This window comes from Eulemur rufifrons, chromosome 29, assembly GCF_041146395.1.
Source record: "Eulemur rufifrons isolate Redbay chromosome 29, OSU_ERuf_1, whole genome shotgun sequence".
NCBI classification, from domain to species: Eukaryota; Metazoa; Chordata; class Mammalia; order Primates; family Lemuridae; genus Eulemur; species Eulemur rufifrons.
In genome coordinates, this window is record NC_091011.1 from 29,587,998 (window position 1) to 29,610,614 (window position 22,617).

General features: G+C 34.9%; 1 protein-coding gene across 2 annotated transcripts in view; it reads left to right on the forward strand.

The window, feature by feature from the left end:
* The window catches only part of HYCC1 (hyccin PI4KA lipid kinase complex subunit 1), a 70,838-nt gene extending 62,479 nt beyond the window's left edge, over window positions 1–8,359 (forward strand). The window contains exons 11-12 of one of the 2 annotated variants that reach the window (XM_069461250.1): window positions 4,367–4,662; window positions 5,468–5,525. In XM_069461250.1, the coding sequence (XP_069317351.1) occupies window positions 4,367–4,635 (269 nt within the window). In that variant the 3' untranslated portion in view covers window positions 4,636–4,662; window positions 5,468–5,525. Of the gene's footprint in view, window positions 1–4,366; window positions 4,663–5,467 lie in introns of both variants that reach the window. The other variant, XM_069461249.1, reaches the window with a different exon arrangement.
* Window positions 8,360–22,617: the final 14,258 nt, after the last annotated feature.

Sequence of the window (22,617 nt, forward strand, 5' to 3'; positions counted from 1 at the left end):
GAGACCCTGTATCAAAAAAAAAAATTCTGTGTCTTATAAATTGTAATGGAATGTGCATGACTTTCTTTTGAGGTTTACTCTAAAATATTTTCCATAATTAATGTCAAAAATTATATGATGTAGATATTTCAAGTATAAATTATTTTTTAAGCTTCAGCTTATTTCATTATTTTCACAAATAAGTTTGTAAGTGCCCTGTGTCATAGCCAGACTGCTTTATACTCATAAAAGTAGTCTGAGTCCTAAGATGTGTGAATCCTATGAATAAATACATTGTTTCTTTACTCAAATTATCACCTTTAGTAAATAGAGCAGGCATAAAAAAATAAAGGCAAAAGCCAGTATAGTTTCGTGAGTGACATAAGATAATGGAATAGATATTTGAGATTCCAGGATTACATTTAAGAGAAATCACAACTTCCATGGTCAGTTTTAAGCAATTTGCTTCACTTCATTTTTCACAAAGCTGGAAGAAATTTTTTAGTGAGAAATGATTTGAGTGCCTTTGGGAACCAATTTGGAATTGTCTATTAAAAGTATTAACTCTCCTCATTTCTGCATTAGAAGAAAAGTTTATCTATTTATGCAGGTAGAGGTTACACAAATAAAGTATTCCCTGAAAAGTTTCTCTTTGGATCTTTTTCAAACTTTTTGAATTATTTGAGTCAAATATAAGTATTTTTTATAGGTGTGGATTAATTATTACTCCATTTGCATAAATCATTCAATTCTGGGGAAAATAAAATTCATTTTCTTATGCATTTATACTCCCTTAAAGCACTTCTATATAATTTTCCTAAAGAAAAAAATTCTACTCTTTAGCTGTATATGCCATCCTCTGGATAACATAATAAGAAGAACTATAGATTTGAAAACAGATTTTTTTTTATGTTACTAAGAATTTTGCTAAGCCTACATTTAGAGATGGCTTCTACACTTTTCTAAAACAGCCTTTGCTTTCCTTTGCTATCTAAAAATTCTTCTTAGAATTATTATTTTTTTCTTTTATTCAGTCAAGTAACAAATTCCCAGCTTACATTTCTCATGTCATATCTTCTGCATGTTTTTTCACTTTTCTATATTCTAGTAATAATTTCATCTCATAATAGGAGATTCATTCAATTTATCAATGAAAGATTTATTAGGTGTCTACTATACACAAGCTACTTTTCCAATTATTAGATATATAGCACTGACTAGACAAAAATAAAAATCTCTGCCCTCATGGAACTTACATCTAGTAAATAAGATAAATAAATAATTGTAGGTTAGAGAATGATAAGTGCTAAGAAGAAGAAACAAAATAGTGAAGAGGGCATATGAAATATGAGGAATATTGAAACTTCTAATGGGCTGACCAGGCAAGGCTTCACTGTAAAGGAAATTTCTGAGAAAAGACCTGAAAGCGGGTAAGGAGATGAGCCATCCATCTGGAGAAGAGCATTCCAGGCCTAGAGAACAACCAGGGGACCAGTTAGATAGTGTGGGTCGGGAGATTGGGTCACAGTTATGTAAGGGAAGCAGTCGGAGAGATAATAGAAAGCAAGATCATGTAACAAATGTTTGTTTGGGTTACATAATTATCTTTCTTTATTCTGTAATTTTCCTGAGAATTATGTTTCTGTTCTTTCTAGCTCTGTACAGAATTACATGCTTTTCTTTTTATGAATTCAATAAGCAGTTTTAAAAGTCTGCCATTGTTACCATTTTTGAGTGATAACATGTATCAATTAATTAGTCAAAGATTTGTGCTTGTGGGAAAACATATAATCTTATTTTTCTACTTGCCATTTAATTTCATGATTTTTTTTTTAATTTAATATTATTACTTCTTAGGCTGCAGATCTTTACCACTATTCCAGTAGATGTGATTAGCAGTGCAATTTTCTGGTACTGCTTTATGTAATATTCTTGTCATTTTCTGGTTTTTCTCGCAAAATTCTAAACTTGCATCATTGAAGCACCACTTTAAATTGATAACTTTCATTGGCATCTTTTAAAAAATAAACCCAATTTTAAAAAAAGAACAACCTAACCTTAAAAGTTAGGACTTTATTAGGTTTTCTTCCAGACTTTTATTTGCTCTGGCTCTCTGTTCAGCCAAAGTAAATTATTTGCTTTTTATGAAATGACCAGGAATCTAAGCAAATAAACCTAATTGTGGAATGTCAGTGGATATTTAACTCAAATTAATTCTAATGAATTGAAGAGCTAGAATTAATAGTATGTTAGAACATGGACATTTGAAGTCAAAAGATTTCACTGGTTAGCTTCCCCACTGACTAGTTGTGTACCTTTTTCTGAACTTCAGTTTCCTTGTCTGTAAATGGGAGTCAATTTGCCTATCTCAGAGGCTCACTAATATATTGTTTTGAGAATATGATTGAATAATATATGTGAACACTGTCAAAAATACTGTTTAGTGCCATTCAATGTAAGTAGTATTGTCCTCTATTCTATTAGGTCACCTATGCTTCTCTTTTAAAATTTTATTTAAATTTTAATATTCCTTGGCTTTTTTTATATCTGGATAATTTTCAAAGATTACGATTTTTTCTTTGGACTAAAGGTCCCTTTAATAGATCTTTTGTGAAGCAATTTCTGTAATGTAAATGGACAAATCTTGGCTGTCACCCCACAGTGCCATGGTGATTTTACTCTCAGTTGCAGTGGCCTCTGGCATGTACCTCAATAAGAATTTATTTGCCCTCACTTTGAAGACAGTTGTTAGCAATTGGGAATAGGCTTGGTTGGAACTTTTTAGTTTCATTCAACTTTTATTAGAGAGCACCCAGAAGCAGCAGTGCACTACTGCCCCACCAACATTCTTTGGCCTATCTAGGAAATAAAATTTTCATTTAGGGAACCTTTATTCGAAAGTTTATGAAGCACGAAGTTAAGGGGAAATGATTATATTAGTGCATTGACTTACCAACACCGGACAACGTGAAGCCTTGAAGACTTCCAGAAGTGCATATCACTGCTGTGTATGGAGTATCTGAGCCACCCTTAACAACCTTTAAGTTTTCAAAATTTGAAAGAATCAGAATAGAGCAGTGGTTCCTAAACTTTGTTGTGCATTAGTCACCTGGGAGCTTTTAAAAATCCCGATGCCCAGGTCATAACTCATACCAATTACAAAGCAGAATGTTTGGGAGTGGGAGCCAGGAATAAGCAGTTTTTAAAGATGCCCAGGTGATACCAATGCACAGCAAAGTTAGGGAACCACGGGAATATGCGGCTTAGCTTCCATTCTTTTACTGCCTGTTACTGTTTCTCAGCCTTTAGCACCATTAGTGAGTTTGCTAATCCTATCACTAAAATATTTGAAAATAATAGGTAATGTTGCTCAAGCAGATTTGTGGTCTACATTTTTTAAAGAGTGTTTTACATAGTCTTATGTTGCTTTGAATTTTGTCTCACTACTGTCACATTTTAGATATATTTGTTATGTTTTCCATTTACTACAGATAATTTCTTGACAGATTTAAATAAAATCATGCCTTTGTGATTTAAGACAGAATAATATCATGTCTATAGGTATTAACTTGTTAGGAGTTTTGTTTCTTTGTTTCATTTACATGGCCATTTTCACAATAAAGGACTGACAGCCAATTTATTTTTCCAAATCCATTTTAAGTTTTCTCCAGTGTAGTAACGAACTGTTACAAGCTATCCTGAATTTATGAAATTAATATGAGTCTGAAGAACTAGACTGCTTAATTATATCATAGCCACATTAATATTTACTAATATGTAAGAGGATGGGTATGTGAGACAAAAACTATACCTGTGACATTATTAATAATAATATTAATAGTAGTAATAATAATAATTACTATATTATTATTCATAAGTAAGAATTTTCCCAAATATCATAGTTTATTAAGTCAGTCTCAATGTAGTCTAAAAAAATAGAATTTTAAGTGTACAAAGGAGAATTCCTATGTAGCTTGGTTTCTAATGTTGACAAGGGCTACAGTTTTGGCTGTATGCCCTTGAGTATTTGTCTAAGGCTTGACTTAAGTTCAGGTGGTCACAATATTATCTTAAAAAATAGAAATTCTATTTTTATTTATAAAAAAATTGTGTCATATTCCAGTGAAATACATGATGAAAAATGCAGAACATGAATTGATGCTCTGTGAATTTTTTCTTTGTCATTTAAAATTAAAGAACATGACCTTATTTTCTCTGGTGCTGTCAGAGTATTGTAAATATGGAAATTTCTACAGTGCAAATATTTGGCTTAATTCATAACATTCGGTCATCCAATATTTGTTTTGGGTCTTTTGTTTTTCTTGTTTCGCATTTTTATTTTGTTTTGTTTTCAGCCATCATTTTGTCTTATCATCTTCAATTCTAGAGCAACCTGACAACAATAATGATACTACTGAATTGGGCATCCTTGTCATTCCTGAGATTAGTGTCACAAATGTGGCCGGAGAGAGAACCGGGAATGGGGAAAAAGGCAGAACACTAGGAGAGATTGATGCTCAGCATATACAGGGTGTGCAGGAAACAGCCACAGATCCTAGAACTGAGAGCAAAGGCTTGCCAGAGATCAGGAGGCAAAAATCTGTAAGAAAAATGATGGAGGATGGAATAAACTCACCTGGCAGAGTACAGTTTTAGCAGAGCACTTTATAGCTGCACTCCAAGGTATCTCAAGGCAAAGGGCCACTGATGCATGCTAAGCAACAGTTGCACAGTCACAAAAATTTTGCATGTCATCTAATAATCCAAGTGCATGAATTATACACAATTTCTCAATGACTCTTAATGCTATTTGGAATGGTCATACCTATACTGTCTCTGAGTGAATTGTTATGAAAACTGAGGCAGAAAATTGCTTCCAAAAGAATTTTCTGCTTATGTTTTAAGATCTGAAATTATTTTTCATCTTTGCATTTTTGCCATCTTTTATTTGAAGGATAATGTATATAAAATTTTAATAAGTTTCAGCTTGTGATATTTATAGTCTAGATTTTTTTTAATTTGGTAAAATAATCTACAATGTAGAATGCAACCTTCTAAAATAATCTCTTTAAAATATTCAGATACCATTTTTTAAAAAGTTCTTCAGTAAGAGCTTTGATTTTATATAGCTTTGCTACCAGGGGAGGGTTTACCCTAGTTTTACTATGTGTTAATTTTTCTAATTATTTCTGATCTTTTGCATGTATAATAGGAGAACTCTTTCTAAAAACAGAGTGGGGTGTGGTTTATGGCATGCTTTTTGTTTAATACACTCTAAATTACTGTCATTTAATTACAATGAACTATTTTTGACAATTTTTAGAATAAATGTTTTGATTTATCATTTGATTTTATTCTGTAATCTGTTGCCTTATGAAATTATGCTAAAGTTTAATTTTTCAAAGTATAACTGATATGGTATTAATCATTTTAAAATAATTGCTTAAAATACTTAATGTTAATTAATCTTTGTCATTTCTTTGTTTAGGAAATACAGAATTAACAGGTCAAGAAGAACTGATGGAAATATCTGAAGTTGACGAGGGATTTTATTCCAGGGCTGCGTCTAGTACCAGCCAGTCGGGTTTATCAAACAGTAGTCACAATTCTAGTAACAAGCCAAGTGTAGGAAAGAACCAGAGACGGTCAGGAGGAAGCAAAACTGGAGGAAAAGAGAAAGAAACTACAGGGGAATCTTGCAAAGATCACTTTGCTCGAAAGCAAACTCAGAGAGCCCAAAGTGAGAATCTTGAGCTTCTCTCTTTGAAGAGACTTACTTTAACAACCAGCCAATCCCTTCCTAAGCCTAGCAGCCATGGTTTGGCTAAGACCGCAGCGACTGTATTTAGTAAATCTTTTGAACAAGTCAGCGGTGTCACAGTCCCACACAACCCATCATCTGCTGTTGGTTGTGGGACTGGGACAGATGCCAATAGGTTTTCCGCTTGTAGTCTTCAAGAAGAAAAGCTTATTTATGTTTCGGAAAGAACGGAACTTCCAATGAAGCATCAATCAGGTCAGCAGAGACCTCCTAGTATTAGCATTACTCTGTCCACAGATTAATTTGTGACATATTTTTCTCCCATAACCAGTGAATCTGGAAATATGACTTTGCTTCTTTATGAAAGTGCCCTGAGTCTTTCATCCATATTCCTGACAGGAGCCCCGACGTCTTAAATTCTGAAGGCTCCCTTGACTTTATGAAGGGAATAATGTCTAGGTTGCAATAAGTTGAAATATGGGTTTGTTATTTCTTGGTTGTGACTTTTTCCCCTCGGTTTGAGTCTTTTTTTCTTTCTTATTTGTTACTGTTGCCCTAAGATTATCAGTGTGACAATAAATTTTGGCAGGTTGTCTAATCAAGTTGGTTATATCTGATGTGAGGTTGTGAGATTTGTTGTTATTTTTTTTTAATAACTCCTGTTTTGGTGACTGTGTGTTTGGCTTCAGAGTCAAAGGGAGTCTCCATGTATGGAACTGTTTTATAAAGGATGGGACGGAGGAACAACTCCAGGAATTCTACAGCTGGGCAGTCAGGAAGCCAGTCTGAAAAACAGGCATATGAAAACACAAAAATGATGTGTATGAAAAGTGCCTGATGAAAATGTTTGTAACAAGATCATCTTTAAGATTAGAACAGTTTGGTCAAGGCACTGGAAGATGCCTGGTAACTCAGTACCTAGAGTATTATATGATTCCAGGGGATGAGAAGGGGCATTTCTGTTATCTTTAGAACATTTTTATATCAAAAATCAGATTGCTGGTAGGTGTGTTGAAGTGTTTGATCTGGATTTAGCAGGTAAAGATTGCTTTCAATTCCTAAGGTGTAATAGGCTGAAAAGCTGATTTACCCTGCTGCTGGACTTTGGAAATCCTAGTTAGTTTGGATTCCTATAATTCAGAGCACACATCATTGAAGACTTCCTGGAAATCATTGTAAATCTTGCAACACAGCTCTCAAGATACCAGTATCAACTATATAACATTGAATTGTTTGGCTGCAAATGAAGGAAATTTGATAAATTTTTCATCCATAAAATGTCACAAAAAGATAAAGGTAGTGAATTATGGACAAAGGACATTTATATATTAACTAATTTAGGGTTGTTTGTGCTCTTAAATTTAAAATATGAAAAAAATGAAATGTGTTTCTTGGTTGTGAACAGGCCTATTTTAAATGTTCATATTATGATGTAGAAGGAATAATCAATTTTGTTATCTCCCAACCAAAGAATAAAAATTAAAAATGTGATATGACAGAAGCTAAACAAACTTCTGTGTAGCTATAGGGGACTATGTGACCTTTAGCTTTGCTAGTGGTAGTCCTTTCATCTATGGCTGAGGTTCCCTGTAAAGCAAGTATACTTAAGTGATAATTTGGAGTGAGAGAGAGAAAGCAGAGCTGAGGCTGAGAGACAGTGGACTAGAGAGGAAGGCCTGAGCAGCTGTCCAGTTGTTGGGCTCTTTCACTTTTAGTACAGCAGTCACAAGGACGGCATGCTAGTGTTTTCCTCTTGTAAAGAGGAAAGATATGTGAAAAATTTGTATGTTTTGAAGAGTGCCAAAAACATTTATACTCTGAATTCAATTTTGACTATAACTGCTCTGGCTACTAGTTTAAAACTAAGTTTTCAAAAAGCATCAACTAGTTTTCATTCAGTAGCCCTGAATACAATATGAGTTTTAACATAAATTAATTTGATTTTTTTAGTCCCAGTAATAGAATGGAATAAGGTCTATTGGCATAGCTTATAGTCAAAAACTGTAAGGCAACCAGGCGATGAAAGTTGATATTGTATTAATTTAACAGGAATCCTGTGTACAATTTAAAATATTTGTAAAATGACATTGTGAATTTCCTGTTGTCCTTTTGTAATTCTTTAACAGAGAATTTCCCATATGTGTAATTATTAACAGTATTGAAATTATTAATATTAATCACTAATTTAAAAGATTGGCATTTTAAGCAAGTTGAGGTACTTAGGAAACACAGAATAAGTTTGAGGAAACATTAGCTGGCACAAGTGAGAGATCAGATTTTAATGTTCTGCCACTGTAATGGAATCTTATTTTGATATTCTTCTAGACCTTTGCTACTCATGTGGTCTGAGACCATTAAGTAGGATTGACATCACCTGGCATCTTGTTAAAAATGCAGAATTTCATGGCCACTTCAGATCTACTGAATCAGAATTTGCATTTTAACAAGATCCCCAAGTGATTTTTATGCACATTACATTTTTCAGATGAGGGTGTCAGAATGCAAACATATTACTTAGAATTCACACAACCCTAGATCAACTATGTCAGATACTAGATCATTATAATATTCATTGTTCTTGACAGCTAATTAATTTTTAATAATATTGGCACATGGCTTGTTAAGCCTCTAATTCTAAATTTCTAATGATCCTCATTTAGTTTTGCAATAAAAGTGTAACATTTTGTACTTTTCTTGTTAACCTTAAATGAAATCAGAGCTGTAAATGCCTGCAATTTTAAGTATGAAAAGGAGTACCACCCTTTAATACAATGCACAACAAATTTGCATTTGTATGTTCTTTATAAAAATTTCTAAACTCTCACACAGTGGGGTGGCTCCGAATCTTTGCTGCAGGTGATTCATACCAGTTGATTTTTTGGAGTGTGGAGTTATGTTAATAATGACATTTTTTATAGTGCTTTTGATACTATTTCAAATAAGGATAATACATTGAAAGTTTTTTAGAAATTATGAAAATGGGATAGTATTAACGGTGGCAACAATTGTTATTACTCCTACTACTCTCTCCCCTCTCTCTCTTCAAATCTGAAAGTTGGGTAGCTTTTGTAGGTCACTTTCCTATAAAAATGTTGATGATCACAGACCTATGTGTCCAGAATAAAATTTTTATCATGAGAAGGATTCCACACAAAAATTGCAGCTCCATTCCGAATTTTAAACCTCTAGGGATTCTTGGGATCACCCAACCTATCACTCTTGAAAACCCAGCCTCCTAGGGTGTTCTAGTGAAACTGGAGCCAGCACTAGCCTTTTGGAATCCAAATGGGGAGAGAAACAAAGTAGGCTTTTCAAGGGAATGTCCCAGAGCATCCAGGGCAAATGTCTTCCCTCCTCTCCCTGAAGCCACAGGAAAGCACCCTGGAGTCCCTTGTCTACCACCACGGAAATTTTTAAGGCAAACTCTGCAGACTTGAAGAGCAGAAATTCTCAGTCCTTAAATGATGACTGAAGTTTGTTTTGAAAAAGCAATATTTCATTGCCCTTTTCAGTTGTGAAGCAATTACTCAGCAAACATTACTCATTTTTTTAAAAAGTTAAATAAAAGGGAAATATATTTTTAAAACCAAAATAGATCAAAATGATCCCAGTTTTAAGGGATTTTGCCTATTTTGGGAGAATAAAACTGAAGTGTTAAAACTTAAATTATGGAGAAAAGATGTACTCAGACATAATTTTAAACAAATATTTAAAATAAGGCAAGTTAACATTTTGAGTCTATAGGCATAATAAATCTTTATTAAAGGGAACACATCAAGGCAATATGTACGCTGAATAATGTAACTGAAATAATATTTTTTAAAAACCTCTTAGAAAAATAATTTGAGGGTACTTTAAACATTGTAGATAGAGTTTAATGTGTAATAGTGTCTTCCCAATCTTTGGATGAAAAATTAAAACTCTTTAATCCTTTAATGAGCATGAATTTATACTTTTAGATGTGTTGCCTAGTAAAATTACACTCAGTACTTCGAGTTATTCAGATTTATGTTTAATACTGTTAAATTCTTCGTCAGAGAGCATAAATGTGTTGTCTTCTGTACTTTGTAACTTGTGCATATCTAAAGAGACTAGCAGTGAACATTTTGGAAGATGTTTTTGTGTTTTTTATAGTAAAGTTCTAGAGTACATGTGTCTTAATAGGAAGTTTTTACTGGTAAACTCAAGATCCTATTTCACATAGTGTTGCTTTCTCTTATATGGAGCTTATTGTGTACGTCTTATCTTTACTTCTAATCATGTGGTGATACTAATTTTTTCATGGTAATATACTTGTTTCTAATTGTATTTTTAGAATTTACATTCCTGAAGAATAAACTATGACTTTGGATATTTTTATGTGTTCCCTACCTTTTTAAGGCTATGGAAATAAACTGGAGTTTAGTTTTTTGAATTTTTGTGTATTTGTGTAAATGTTCTCCTTATGCAGTACTTTATACCATGAGTGTTGCCTCTTGTTTTATTGAAATAAAAACTGAAAAAATATTTTTTCCAGATCACTTTACTCATTTAAAGATCATTATAAAAATGTGCAAAAGTCATGATGTGAAGGAAGAAAGTAAAGGAGAAAGACTTAGTTGAGTTGAGCCATTGAGAGCTTTTGGGGGTGAGTGATAGGACAATGACATCTCATTGCTGGCTTTGTACTTTGCAGGCCTAGGGATGAGAAGTATGGCAGGTCTGTTAGTGTCCATGCAAAGAAGATGAGCTCCGTGGGCCACGCCTCAAAGGCTGATTATTTTTCATGCCAGAAGCACAGGCAAATTTAGGTAACATTTCTTTGCCGCTTTACCTTTAATAGGAATCTTTATCCCTTGAGCACAGAGACTATGTGCCCCCAGTACCTAGACAGGATGTTGTCATGGTAGATATTTAGACATTTAATGAATAAATGCGTTAGGTTGATGTTGGCTTTGGAAATGAATCAAAGATAAGGTCTTCAATGTATTATTTTACAGTAAAATTTTAGAATTTCATTTATTTGCTCTAGGAAACCTCAGGGGCATTACATGAATTGCATTATTGTGCATTAGAAACAAGACTCTCTTAGACACTTGAAAAAAATTCCTGCTGTTTAGTTGATTATATATTTGGATAAGTTCATTTTCTCTAACGAACTAAGTAATTTAGGAAATACATTCTAAACTACTCTTAGAAGAGTACTTGTAGAGAACCAGAGCAGTGATTTTGTAAGCAGTGTGTTAGCCCTATGAAATATGTGCATTGTTCTAGTGACTTCAGTATTTCCAACAGTGGACTCACCTAATAGAATCCGACTTTGTTAATATTAACATAATTATTTTATAATTATAAAGAAAGACTTACAAATAATTCCTAGTCATTTGGTTATTTCCTTTGCATTATATTTAATATTATTATGGTAATAGTAATAGCTAATATTTATAACTAAAATTATCTTATTTAATCCTCAAAACAATCCTATAAAATGAGTAAAATCCCTGTTTTACAAAAGAGGAAACTGAAGCTCTCAATAGGGTAAGTGACTTGCCTAAGGTCATCTACCTGCTGGCTGGCAAAGCCAGGCCTTGAACACTGGTCTTATGACTCTCACTTTTCTATCACTTAGTAAAAGATGATATTAATTAAATGCTACCTAATGGACATATGTTTAAAATTCACTCACCCCATCTATCTTAGAGATGATAGGGTTAAGTTTTAAAGTAAAATAAAATCAAAATTTTCTGAAACTAAGTTATGATAATTTTGTAGAATTTGAGATAATTAATTGTGTTTCAATGGTAAACTGAATGATGGTTATACCGATACTATAATAAAAACATGGTAAAATATAAATTAAAATAAGATTTCTTTTGTTTTTACCTGTCAGATTGATAAAGATGAAAAAGATTGATTCTAATATTGGCATAGGTGTGGGGAAATCATTAGTCTCTGGAATACTTAGTGGGATTGCAAATTGGTACAGATCAATTGGTGGGCAGTTCTGCAGGATCTGTCAAACTTTAAAGTGTACCACATGCCCTCTGACCTGGCAGCTCTGTTCTTCTATGTTTATTCCACTCTCTCTATTCTACAGAAAATTTAGTACAAATGCATAAACATAACATGCAGGGTATTCATTATTGCATTGCTTGTAATAGCAGAAAAAAAGAGAGAAAAAGAAAACAAAAAAAACAGCAATCTAAATGTCACTAATAAAGAAATAGATAAATTATGGTGCATACATATAGTGGAATATGATGTAGCCATTAAAAAGAATGCAGATCTGTATGTAATGATTTAAACAGATTATAACACTATAATGTTCCCTGAAAAAAGAAAAGCATGCCATAGAATTATATATATGGTATAATCCCACTTTCATTATAAGTGTGTGCAATAGTTAATATGGGTGTGTTGTATATACGATACACATTTATGTTTGCTGGGATGGGAGGAGGAAAGCATTGTTTCTCATAATGTGGTCTAAAGATAGCCTGCATTAGGAAAATACTGACGCTTTTTAAGATAGAGACTCCTGGGACTTGTATTAAGTCCCCTAAGTCAGAATCACTGTGAGTGAAGCACGGAAACTTATATTTCTAACAGGTTCCTCAGTTGATGCTTATACAAACAAAGTTTGGTCTAGTAGCTGACAGCAATGAATTGGTTATCCAGTAGCGGATTGTAGTAAGAAAGGACACACTTCCTGCAGAGATCTTGTGTTTTAAATGAGGCCTACCTAAGATAAAGCCAGTTAACATTGATTAACATCATCAACATAGACATAGAAAAATGATTCTACTGTGCAGGAGTATATATATACACCAATTAAATGAGCAATCCTTTAAAAAAAAACTTTGTTATTGTTTAACTTACTAAAACATCATCAGATGACCTGTTAATAAAGCAAAACTAAACAATAGAACTTGCTACAATAAGAGGGAGTTCCACTCTGATTTGATTAAGCTGTGTCTTACAACCAGAAAGTAAGGTATTTGTAGGGCTTTGGGACCTTGTTCAAATGGTTTGAGGCATGTCTGTCAAGGCAGGAAACTGATTGGGATTGGCAGAGTTAATAGTCTGGGATTGGTGGACACAGTAAGCAGGGGTCTTAAAGAGTCTTGATAAGTCAACTGTTGTTTGTGAAGCAAGCTGTTTGCCCAGGTAAGCAGATTATTGTCTCCAATCTGTAAGAATTTCCTGTGCAAATGAAAAATAGAGATTGTTTTTGTTTTTATTTGCTTTGTTTTATTTACAATCTTATCTTTCCTAGACAGAGATTTCCTGGAATAAACAACTCAGTCATGTTGACATAGGTGGGCTACAGTCTTCTCTAAGCCATGTTGACACTGATGGTCCAAGTTCTCTTTCTTTATCTCTCTCTAGTCAAAGATCGTAAGTCAATATTATGTATATAGCATATTGGTATGTCGTTAGTGACTTCTACTACTGAATATCTCAAAGATTTCTTCTGAAGCTTCTTGACTCCTGTAGCACTTGGTTCACAATTGTTAAGTGCTCTAATATAATTTTCATCGAATTGTACTGTGATTATCTTTCACATCTCCCTCACTAGACCATAGCCCTGTGGGAATTTAGTATAATACCTTATACATAATAGTGAATAAAAATTTGTTTTACTAGATAGCATGTGAATCTAATCCAGGAAATTGGTGGCAGCATAGGAGAGACTGTGTTGCTTCTCTTCTATTTAAGAGAAGTCTGTGAAACTCCTTTGGTTCTCTAATGTACATCTGCATGGAAATGAAGATGAAGGTTATGAAACTTGACTACTTTGATTCTTTTGAGTGTACCCACATAAAAGTTTTTTGAGGAGTAAAATTATGATACATCACGTGTCTTTTTACTTAGAGGAATGAATGGCATGGAGATTTGTCCAGGCTAATGTTTGACATTTATTTATTTTTTTGTTTTCTTCTGTATTTTTCTCTCCTATATATCCGTGGTGAATATGAGTGATATCTAGACTCATCAGAAAACAAAGCCTAACTTTGACACTACAAATTCTCACATCTTTCCTCACTTGCTTCCTTTTGTAGAAACTATAAGTATATTTAACTTTTGTCTCCTAGGTCCACTGCTGCTTAATGAAGGCCTGTAGTGCATTTCTCTTAAAACTCTTACTCTCTTCATTTAGCCAACACATTTCTACTTCTGTTTTGCCCACTGTGGTGTATAATTTCCTACTAACATTCTCTTCTCCAAATCTCCTAAAATAAAACCCTCTGGAACAACATGTCACCACTTTTTATTCCACTCTAGTTTAGAATCTTGTTTCAATATTTATCCCTTCCTTAAGCCTTTTAATTTGTTTACATCCACCAAGTTACGCTTGATGAGACAGGATATGTTTGAAAGAAGGAGAAAACAAGCAAGCAAGCAAACCTATGAATTTTGCCTGCAATAGGAAATAATACATTTCCTAGTTCACTGAAGAGGAAAAAATTGAGACTGGTTATGCAAGCGATACTGCACAGTATTCTGGTACTAGTTAGAAGTAGACTGTGGTATTCCAATCTCACTCAAAGATGGTTCTAGAGGACAGTGAGGAAAGGAACTCTTTCCAGTGGGTAAATCTGAATAGTATTTCTTATTTGCTTTGCAAGGAAGATGAGATATCCCTAGGTACAGATCTACACCTGGCTAGGTGGTTGGGGACACTCAAGTGATAAGATTAGCACATAAGTGATACAATTTGGAAGCTACCTGTATGGTTAGACTTCTTAAAATGGTCTCATATTGTAAGAATAATTGTTTCCTACATAAATGCTAACCAAAGGCCCCATTGTGAAGGAAATGCTAAATAATCAAATGGTCAAGATGACTTTGAGAATCAGAAAAAGTGGATCTCTTTGATATTCCAGTCCTTGTTCAATCAGCTTATGAATAAAGTGACTACACTGGAAGGATCAGGGCTATCCATGAACTTCAACAATATGGGCCTCCTTTCATTAGGAATATTCTGATTACTGCCACTAATGGAGCCCAATCTGCCAGCAGCAGTGACCAACCTTACAATATCGTGTCCCAGAGTGACATAGTTGATTAGTGGCAGATTGATTATATTAAATATCTTCTCATGGAGAGGCAGATATTGTCCTCATGGACTAGATCGATACTCGGAGTCTGGATTAAGATTTTCCTTCCTTGTGTGCCATGCTTCTGTTTCCCTATTCACCGCCATGATTTTCCTCAAAATATTACTTCTAAGAAACTTATTTTATAATGTAATAGGTAAGGTAGAGGTAGAATTCCAATTCCAGTAATGACAAGCTGGTAATTAACAACAAAATTTCCGTTGGCAACTAGATAATCTCAACAAAAACTCTTTAAAACATGAAAATCTAGAGAGGCAAGCCCAGCATTGGCACAACTTCTTTCCTGTAGGTATTGGCTGATTCTAGAAGAATCATTTAAGGGGAGGTTAGGAGAACAAAAATTCATACCAATGCCGGCCAAGTCATGGGAGAGGGCTTTAAAAATTTCTGTGTTTTGGGTTGGGACCCACAAACCTCCACTATAGGAGTAAGAGTGAATGTGAATTGAAAGTGCACCAACTCTGCCTGCCTTACACACACATACACAGGGAATCAGCATAGCCTCGAGTCATCCCAATTCCTGAAATTAGATTAAAGTAATCCCCTAAATGTTTGGTAAAAAAGAAACAAATGCTCCATGGAGGAGGGGAAAAGCCATCATCTTAAGCCTCAAGTTCTACAATTTTTCAAATACAATGTTCACAGAGAAGAAAAAATAACCAGACACTTCTACAGCAGAGCAACACTCATTGAGAGCAACTAGCAACGTTGGATAAAATCCCTTAAAACCTCTGTGTGAAGCCATAGAAGAACTTCCAGCCAAATAGGACTCCAGGAGCCAAAATCTCAGAGAGAAGGTGTGCAGAGAAGAGTTAACATAGCAGGCTGAGATGCTATCCTTAGCCCTGCCTACAAAGTTGAGCTTTGGCTGGTGTCTGGGAACTTGGATTACAGGAATGTTCCCACCATTCCCTAACTGATAAGGTGGTTTACTCTGTGTAAACTGTTTATAGAAACAACATGGTTTATGCTGAATGTCTGCTTTCCTTCTGGGATTCTGGAATTATGATATGTGCTAGACAAAGGGTGCCTCTCTCACCAGCTCCCAACACAAACGTTGGGCAGTAAGTCTATATTGAGCATCCCTGGCAGACAGCATTTCACACATGTTGTCACAATTCAGTACTGAAGCAATTAAGCACATCCTGTGTGATTCCACAGGGAAAGGATTCTTAAAAGCTTATGCTGGATTTCTTCCAGATTTCACTCCATGTGCTTTTCCCCCTTTGCTGGTTTGGCTTTATATTGTTTTGTTCTACTAAATGATAGCCATGAGTATGACTATATGCTGAGTCTTGTGAGCCCTTCTACTGAATCATTGAACCTGAGGTGGGGTGTGGTCTTGGGGGACTCCCAATACAGAAGTATTGTAACCAGAGACATGAGCAGATATTCTGCAGCTACTTCATCTTTTGTGGAATTTGCCAAATCTGGGCAAAAGGCCTGGGAAGAGAGTTACTGCTAAGAATTAGAGAAGCAAACAAGTTATGGCAATCACACAGGACTGGAGAAACAAAGTTTAGGGCCATTAAACCAACCAGCACTTGGGAGAGCAAAGATTCCAATGAAGCAGGAGATTCAGAAAAGTGAGCCTGACACTCTCTTGGTTTTCCTCTTGAGTATTTGTGAAATTCTTGTATTGCTCAGAACAGAAAGATAAAAAAAAAAAAAAAAAAAGCATAAGCCTGCTGAAAGCCAGAGCAAAAGTTTTTGTCTCTGTCTTATTGCATCGTGGTATTGAAGAGGCAAAAATTCTATTTAAGGACCCATGAAGAGGGAGAAGCCCTACTACACATCTCAGGATCTTAGCTAAGAACTCAGGATACCCTAGGAGAATTAGAGCAAATTAAACCTTATAAAAATCACAACTTATCTTCAAGTCAATGAATTATTGATTGGATTAATGTAATCTACCTGCCACTGCTCTATCTTACCACCAGGAAATAGGGTGATCCCTCTCGGTAGGAAGATATCATCTAGAGAGACTGTACAATGTATCATAAACAATATCTAGCATTAAATCAAACATTAGAACCATGATGAAAATCAGAACCAAGACATAAAAAGCAATAGAAACAGATCTACAGATGACCCAGTTTTAATGTTATCAGAGATGGACTTAAATATAGCTTTGATTAATAAGCAAAGATAGAGAAGTTCATGAGAATCAGAATCTTTTTTTAATATAAAAGTAAAAACATTTATTTTATCCTTTAGAAGGACAGAGAGAATGAGAGAGAGAGAGAGAAAGGGAGAGACAGAAGGATGGGGGGAAGAGAGCAGGGAGATGGTGTGGCAGCCCAAAGAAAGAGAAAGGAGATCCCAGCAGCAAGGCCAGGTGGCTCACTGATTTTAAGGGGGAAAAAGAAAACCAGAATCTTTTTTTAAAAAAATCAGTTAGAAATTCTAGAATTGAAAAATGCAAAATCTAAAATTAAAAACTCAATATATTAATATATGTTTAAGCATATTGGAAAATGGATTAAAAAATCAAAAGAGAGATTATCAGACTGGATTTTTCAAAAAAGACCAAACTATATGGTGACTATAGGAGACATGCTTTAGATTCAAAGACACAAGACACAAATAGGTTAAAAATAAAAGGATTAAAGAAGATATACTATGCAAAACAGCAACAATAAGAGAACCAGAGTGACTATACTAATATCAGACCATCAGACTTTAAAACATTAAACAAAAAATGTTACTAGAGACAAAGAGAGGAATTTTATAATGATAAAAATGTCAATTCATCATGAAGATATAACAATTATAAATATATATGCACCTAATAGTAGAACCCCAAAATACTTGAAGAAAAAATTGACAGAATTGAAGGAAGAAATAGAAAATTCAATAATACTAATTGGAGACTTCAATACTTTACCTTCAATAATGGATATAATAACTAGGTAGGAGATAAAGATCTATCCCAGGAATTTGAGGTTGATGCATGCATTTTTCTAGAGTTGTTGTAACAAATTATCTTAAGCAGCATAGCTTAAAACAGTAGAATTTGTTCTTTCACAGTTCTGGAAGCTCTCTGGTGACCATGCCCCTTTGATGGCTCTAAAGAATCCAGGTCTTGGCTTGTAGCTGAATCACTGCAATCTCAGCTTCTGTTGTCACATGGCTTTCTTCCCTGTGTATTTTCATATTACCTTCCACAAGAACACCAATCATTGGATTTAGGGTCCACTCTAATCTAGTATGACTCCAACTTGGCTAATTACACCTGCAAGGACTCTATTTCCAAATAAGGTGACATTCTGAAGTTCCAGATGAACATGAATTTGCAGGGTTCACCATTCAACACCATACAGTCCTCACTGTGCCCCCCAAATTCACATTCATCCCACATGCAAAATACATTTACCCAATCTCAGCATCCTCCAAAGTCTTAAACCATTCTAGCATCAACTCTTAAATTCAAAATCTCATTTAAATATCATCAACTCAAAAAATACTCCATCTCATCATCTAAATCAGGTACAGGTGAAAATCTGGGTATGTTCTATCCTGAGGCAAAATTCCTCTTCATTTGTGGTCCTATGAAACTAGAAAACAAGCTATCGGCTTCCAAAATACAATGGTGGGACAAACATAAGGTAGGCATTCCTATCAAAAAGGGAGAAATTGGAAGGAATAAAGGGGCCACTGATACCCAGCAGTTTTCCTAATTTCACTACGTTTTAAAGTCTAAAAATAATTCTCTGTGGCTTGATGCTTCATCCTCTGGGCTGCAGCAATGGTGATCTGCATCCATGGCTCAGTCCTTGCAGTCAATTTTTTAAAAAAAATTTTATCCCATCTCTGTCCAGGCTGATAGTGTTTCTGCTGGCACAAAATTCTCAAAAACCTTGTCAGTTTCCTATGGAACTCATGGGTGTTCAAGTCATCAGACAAGAGGGTCCATCATGGATTTTTCCTGGATAACTTCATCTCTATTTGTGGCTTCCGATAAGATGGTTGATTGTACCCATGAGTCACACACCTCATCTTGTCGATGAACTTTTGTCCAGCCACACCCTTGGTGTTCTCTCCAGATCAAGTTTTCTTGTCTTTTACTATCTAGATAGGCTGTGAATTTTCCAAATCATCAAGTGCTGGTTCCTTTTTGCTTAACAGTTCCTTCCTCAATTTATCTCTCTCCTCTTGAATTTTGTCATAAGAAGCACAGAGAAATAATGTTACACTTTCCATATTTTGTTTGCAAATCTTCTTAGCAAAATCACTTAAAATTTTTACTTTCCGTCCAAAACTAGAACACAATTCAGCCAAGTTTATTGCCTCTTTATAGCAGTGATCACCTTTCCTCCAGTTTCCAATCATGTTTCTCAGTTCCTTCTGACCTCACTGGGAGCACCTTTAACATCCCTGTTTCTACCAACAATTTAATCATGATGACATGTGTATTCTCTAAGATGATGGAAGCTTTCTTCACTATCTTCTTCTTTTCCTTCTAATCCCTCACCAGAATCACCTTTAATGTCCATATTTCTGCCAGCAATCTCCTCAAGGAAATCTAGTCTTTGTAACATGCACCTTAAAATTCTTCCAGCCTCTACACATTTACTGAATTCCAAAGCCACGTCTACAGTTTTAGATATTTGTTACAGCAGCACCCCATGTCCTGGTACCAAAATCTGTACTAATTTCCTAGGGCTTCTGTAACAAATGACCACAGACTGCATGGGTTAAGACAACAGAAATTAATTCTCTCACAGTTCTAAAGGCTAGAAGTTCGAATTCAAGGTGTAATCAGGGCCATGCTGCCTTTGAAAGCTCTAGGGGAGAATCCTTTTTTCTTCTTCCTAATTTCTGGTGGCTCCAGGTTGTCCTTGGCATTTCTCATCTTCTAGCTGCATCATCCCAGTCTCTGCCTCTGTCATTACATGGTCTTCTTCCCTGTGTGTCTTCACAAAGCCTTAGAAAGACACCAGTCATTGGATTTAGGGCTCATCTTAATCCAGTATAATTTTATTAATATCTTAACTAATTTTATCTGCAAAGACTCCATTTCCAAATAAGGTTATATTTTGAGGTTCAGTCTTTCATATTGTGATGCTACTTGTGGATTTTTCTTATATACTCTTTATCAGATTGAGGAAGTTCCTTGATATTCATGGTTTCTTGAGTTTTTAAAATTATTATCATGAAAGGTGTGTTGGATTTTGTCAAATGCTTTCTCTATATCTATTGAGATGAACATGTAGTTTTTGTCATTTAGTCTATTAATATGGAATATTTATTCTAATAGCATATTAATTTATTTTTGAATGTTAAGCAACCTTGAATTGCTAGGGTGACGTCTACTTGGTTATGGTATAAAATCCTTTTTGTGTTTCTGGACTTGGTTTGCTAGTATTTTGTTGAGGATTTTTGCATCTTTACTCATAAGGAAGGTTACTCTGTATTTTTATTTTCTTGTGATGTCTCTTTCTGGTCTTGTGTCAGGATAATATTGGTCTTAAAGGATGAGTTCCCTCTTCTTCTATTTTTTGGAGAAGTTTGTGAAGTGTTGGTACTAATGCTTCTTTAAATGTTTGGCAGATTTCATCAGGGAAACCACTGGGCCTGAGATTTTCTATGCCAAGTTTTCTGATTACTAATCTCTTTACTTCTTATAGGTCCATTCTGATTTTCTATTTCTTCTTTAGCCATTTTTGGTACTTTATATCTTTGTAGTAATTTTTCCACTTCATCTAGGTTATCTAATGTGTTGGGATATGGTTGTTCATAGTATATTCCCATATACTTCTTTTTAAATTTATTCCTTAATTATCCTTATTCTGTAAGGCTAGATGTAATGTCCCCTATTTTACTGTTGATTTTAGTAGCTGAAGTCTTGTTTTAATCTTATGCAGTGTAGCTAAAGGTTTATCAGTTTTGTTGACTTTTTGAGGAATCAATTTGGTTTTGTTGATTTTCTCCATTGTTTTTCTATTCTATATTTCATGATTTCTGCTGTAATTCTTACTATTTGCTTCCTCTTGCTTTGAGTTTAGTTCTTTTCTTTTTCCAGTATCTTAATAAGGAATATTAGGTTATCAATTGAAGATATTTCTTCTTTTTTTTTTTTTTTTAGACAGAGTCTCACTTTGTTGCCTGGGCTAGAGTGAGTGCCATGGCATCAGCCTAGCTCACAGCAACCTCAAACTCCTGGGCTCAAGCGATCCTACTGCCTCAGCCTCCCGAGTAGCTAGGACTACAGGCATGCGCCACCATGCCTGGCTAATTTTTTCTATATATATTTTAGTTGTCCATATAATTTCTTTCTATTTTTAGTAGAGATGGGGTCTCGCTCTTGCTCAGGCTGGTCTCGAACTCCTGACCTTGAGCAATCCACCCGCCTCGGCCTCCCAGAGTGCTAGGATTACAGGCGTGAGCCACCGTGCCCGGCCTCTTCTTTTTTAATATAGAAACTTACAGCTATAAATATCCCTCTAAGCACTGCTTTACCTTCGTCCAGCAAATTTTGTATGTTGTATTTTCATTTTCATTCATCTCGAAGTATTTTCTAATCTGCTTTGTGCTTTCTTCTCTGATCCAGTGGTTATTTAGCAGTATGTTGTTTCATTTCCACATATTTATACATTTCCTACATTTCTTTGTGTTATTAATTTCTATTTTCATTTCTTGTGGTTGGAGAGCATACTTGTGTTATTTATATCCCTTTGTTTATTGAGACTTATTTTATGGCCTAACATATGATCTATTCTTGAGATTGTTCCATGTGCATTTGAGAAATATGTGTCCTTTATTATTATTGGGTGATGTGTTCTACCAATGTATGTTAGTTAGGTCAAATTGGTGTGTGGTATTCTCTAAGTCTTCTATTTGCTTGTTGATCTTCTGCCTAGCTGTTCTATCCATTATTGAAAATAGGGCATGAAAGTGTTTAACTATTATTGTTAAATTGTGTATTTCTTCTTTCAATTCTGTCAGTTTTTACTTCACATATTTTGGGTCTCTGTTGTTAGATGTGCATATGTTTATTATTGGTATAGCTTCCTGAAAGGTTGATCCTTTTATCATTAAAAATGTCCCTATTTATCTCTAGTACTTTTTTTGTTTTGAAGTCTATTTTGTCTGATATTAACATAGCCACTGGAGCTTTCTTATGTTTGCTGTTTGCATGACATATCTTTTCCTGTACTTTTATTTTCAATATATTTGTGTTTTTGAATCTAAAGTGTGCGTCCTATAGACAGCATATACAGATGGTCCCTGATTTGTGATGGTTTGACTTATGGGCGAGTGTTTGGTGGAGGAAGGGAGCTCCCAACTTCTTGGCTGCACTCACCAGGAATTTTTTTCTCTTGAACTTGGAGTTGCAGGGGATGAGAAATGAAGGTGTCTCACCCTCCTGTTGAGATACTGGTAACCTTTGATTGGGAGCTGAGAAGTGAGAGATAGCTCCATCTGGTCACAGAGCAGAGCTCAGTCAAGCTGAGCTAGGGGATGTGAAGGAGGGAGAGGGTCATGACTCAAATGCCACATACTCTTCCTTCTGAGTTTTAGTAGATTTTCTTGAATAAATATTTCTTTATTTGCTGTATGCTTAGGATAACTTCCAGAGACTTTAAATGGTGGTTTTTATATTATTCTATTTTATTTTATTTTATTTTTTTGAGACAGAGTCTCACTCTGTTGCCTGGGCTAGAGTGCCGTGACATCAGTCTAGCTCACAGCAACCTCAAACTCCTGGGCTTAAGCGATCCTACTGCCTCAGCCTCCAGAGTAGCTGGGACTATAGGCATGCGCCACCATGCC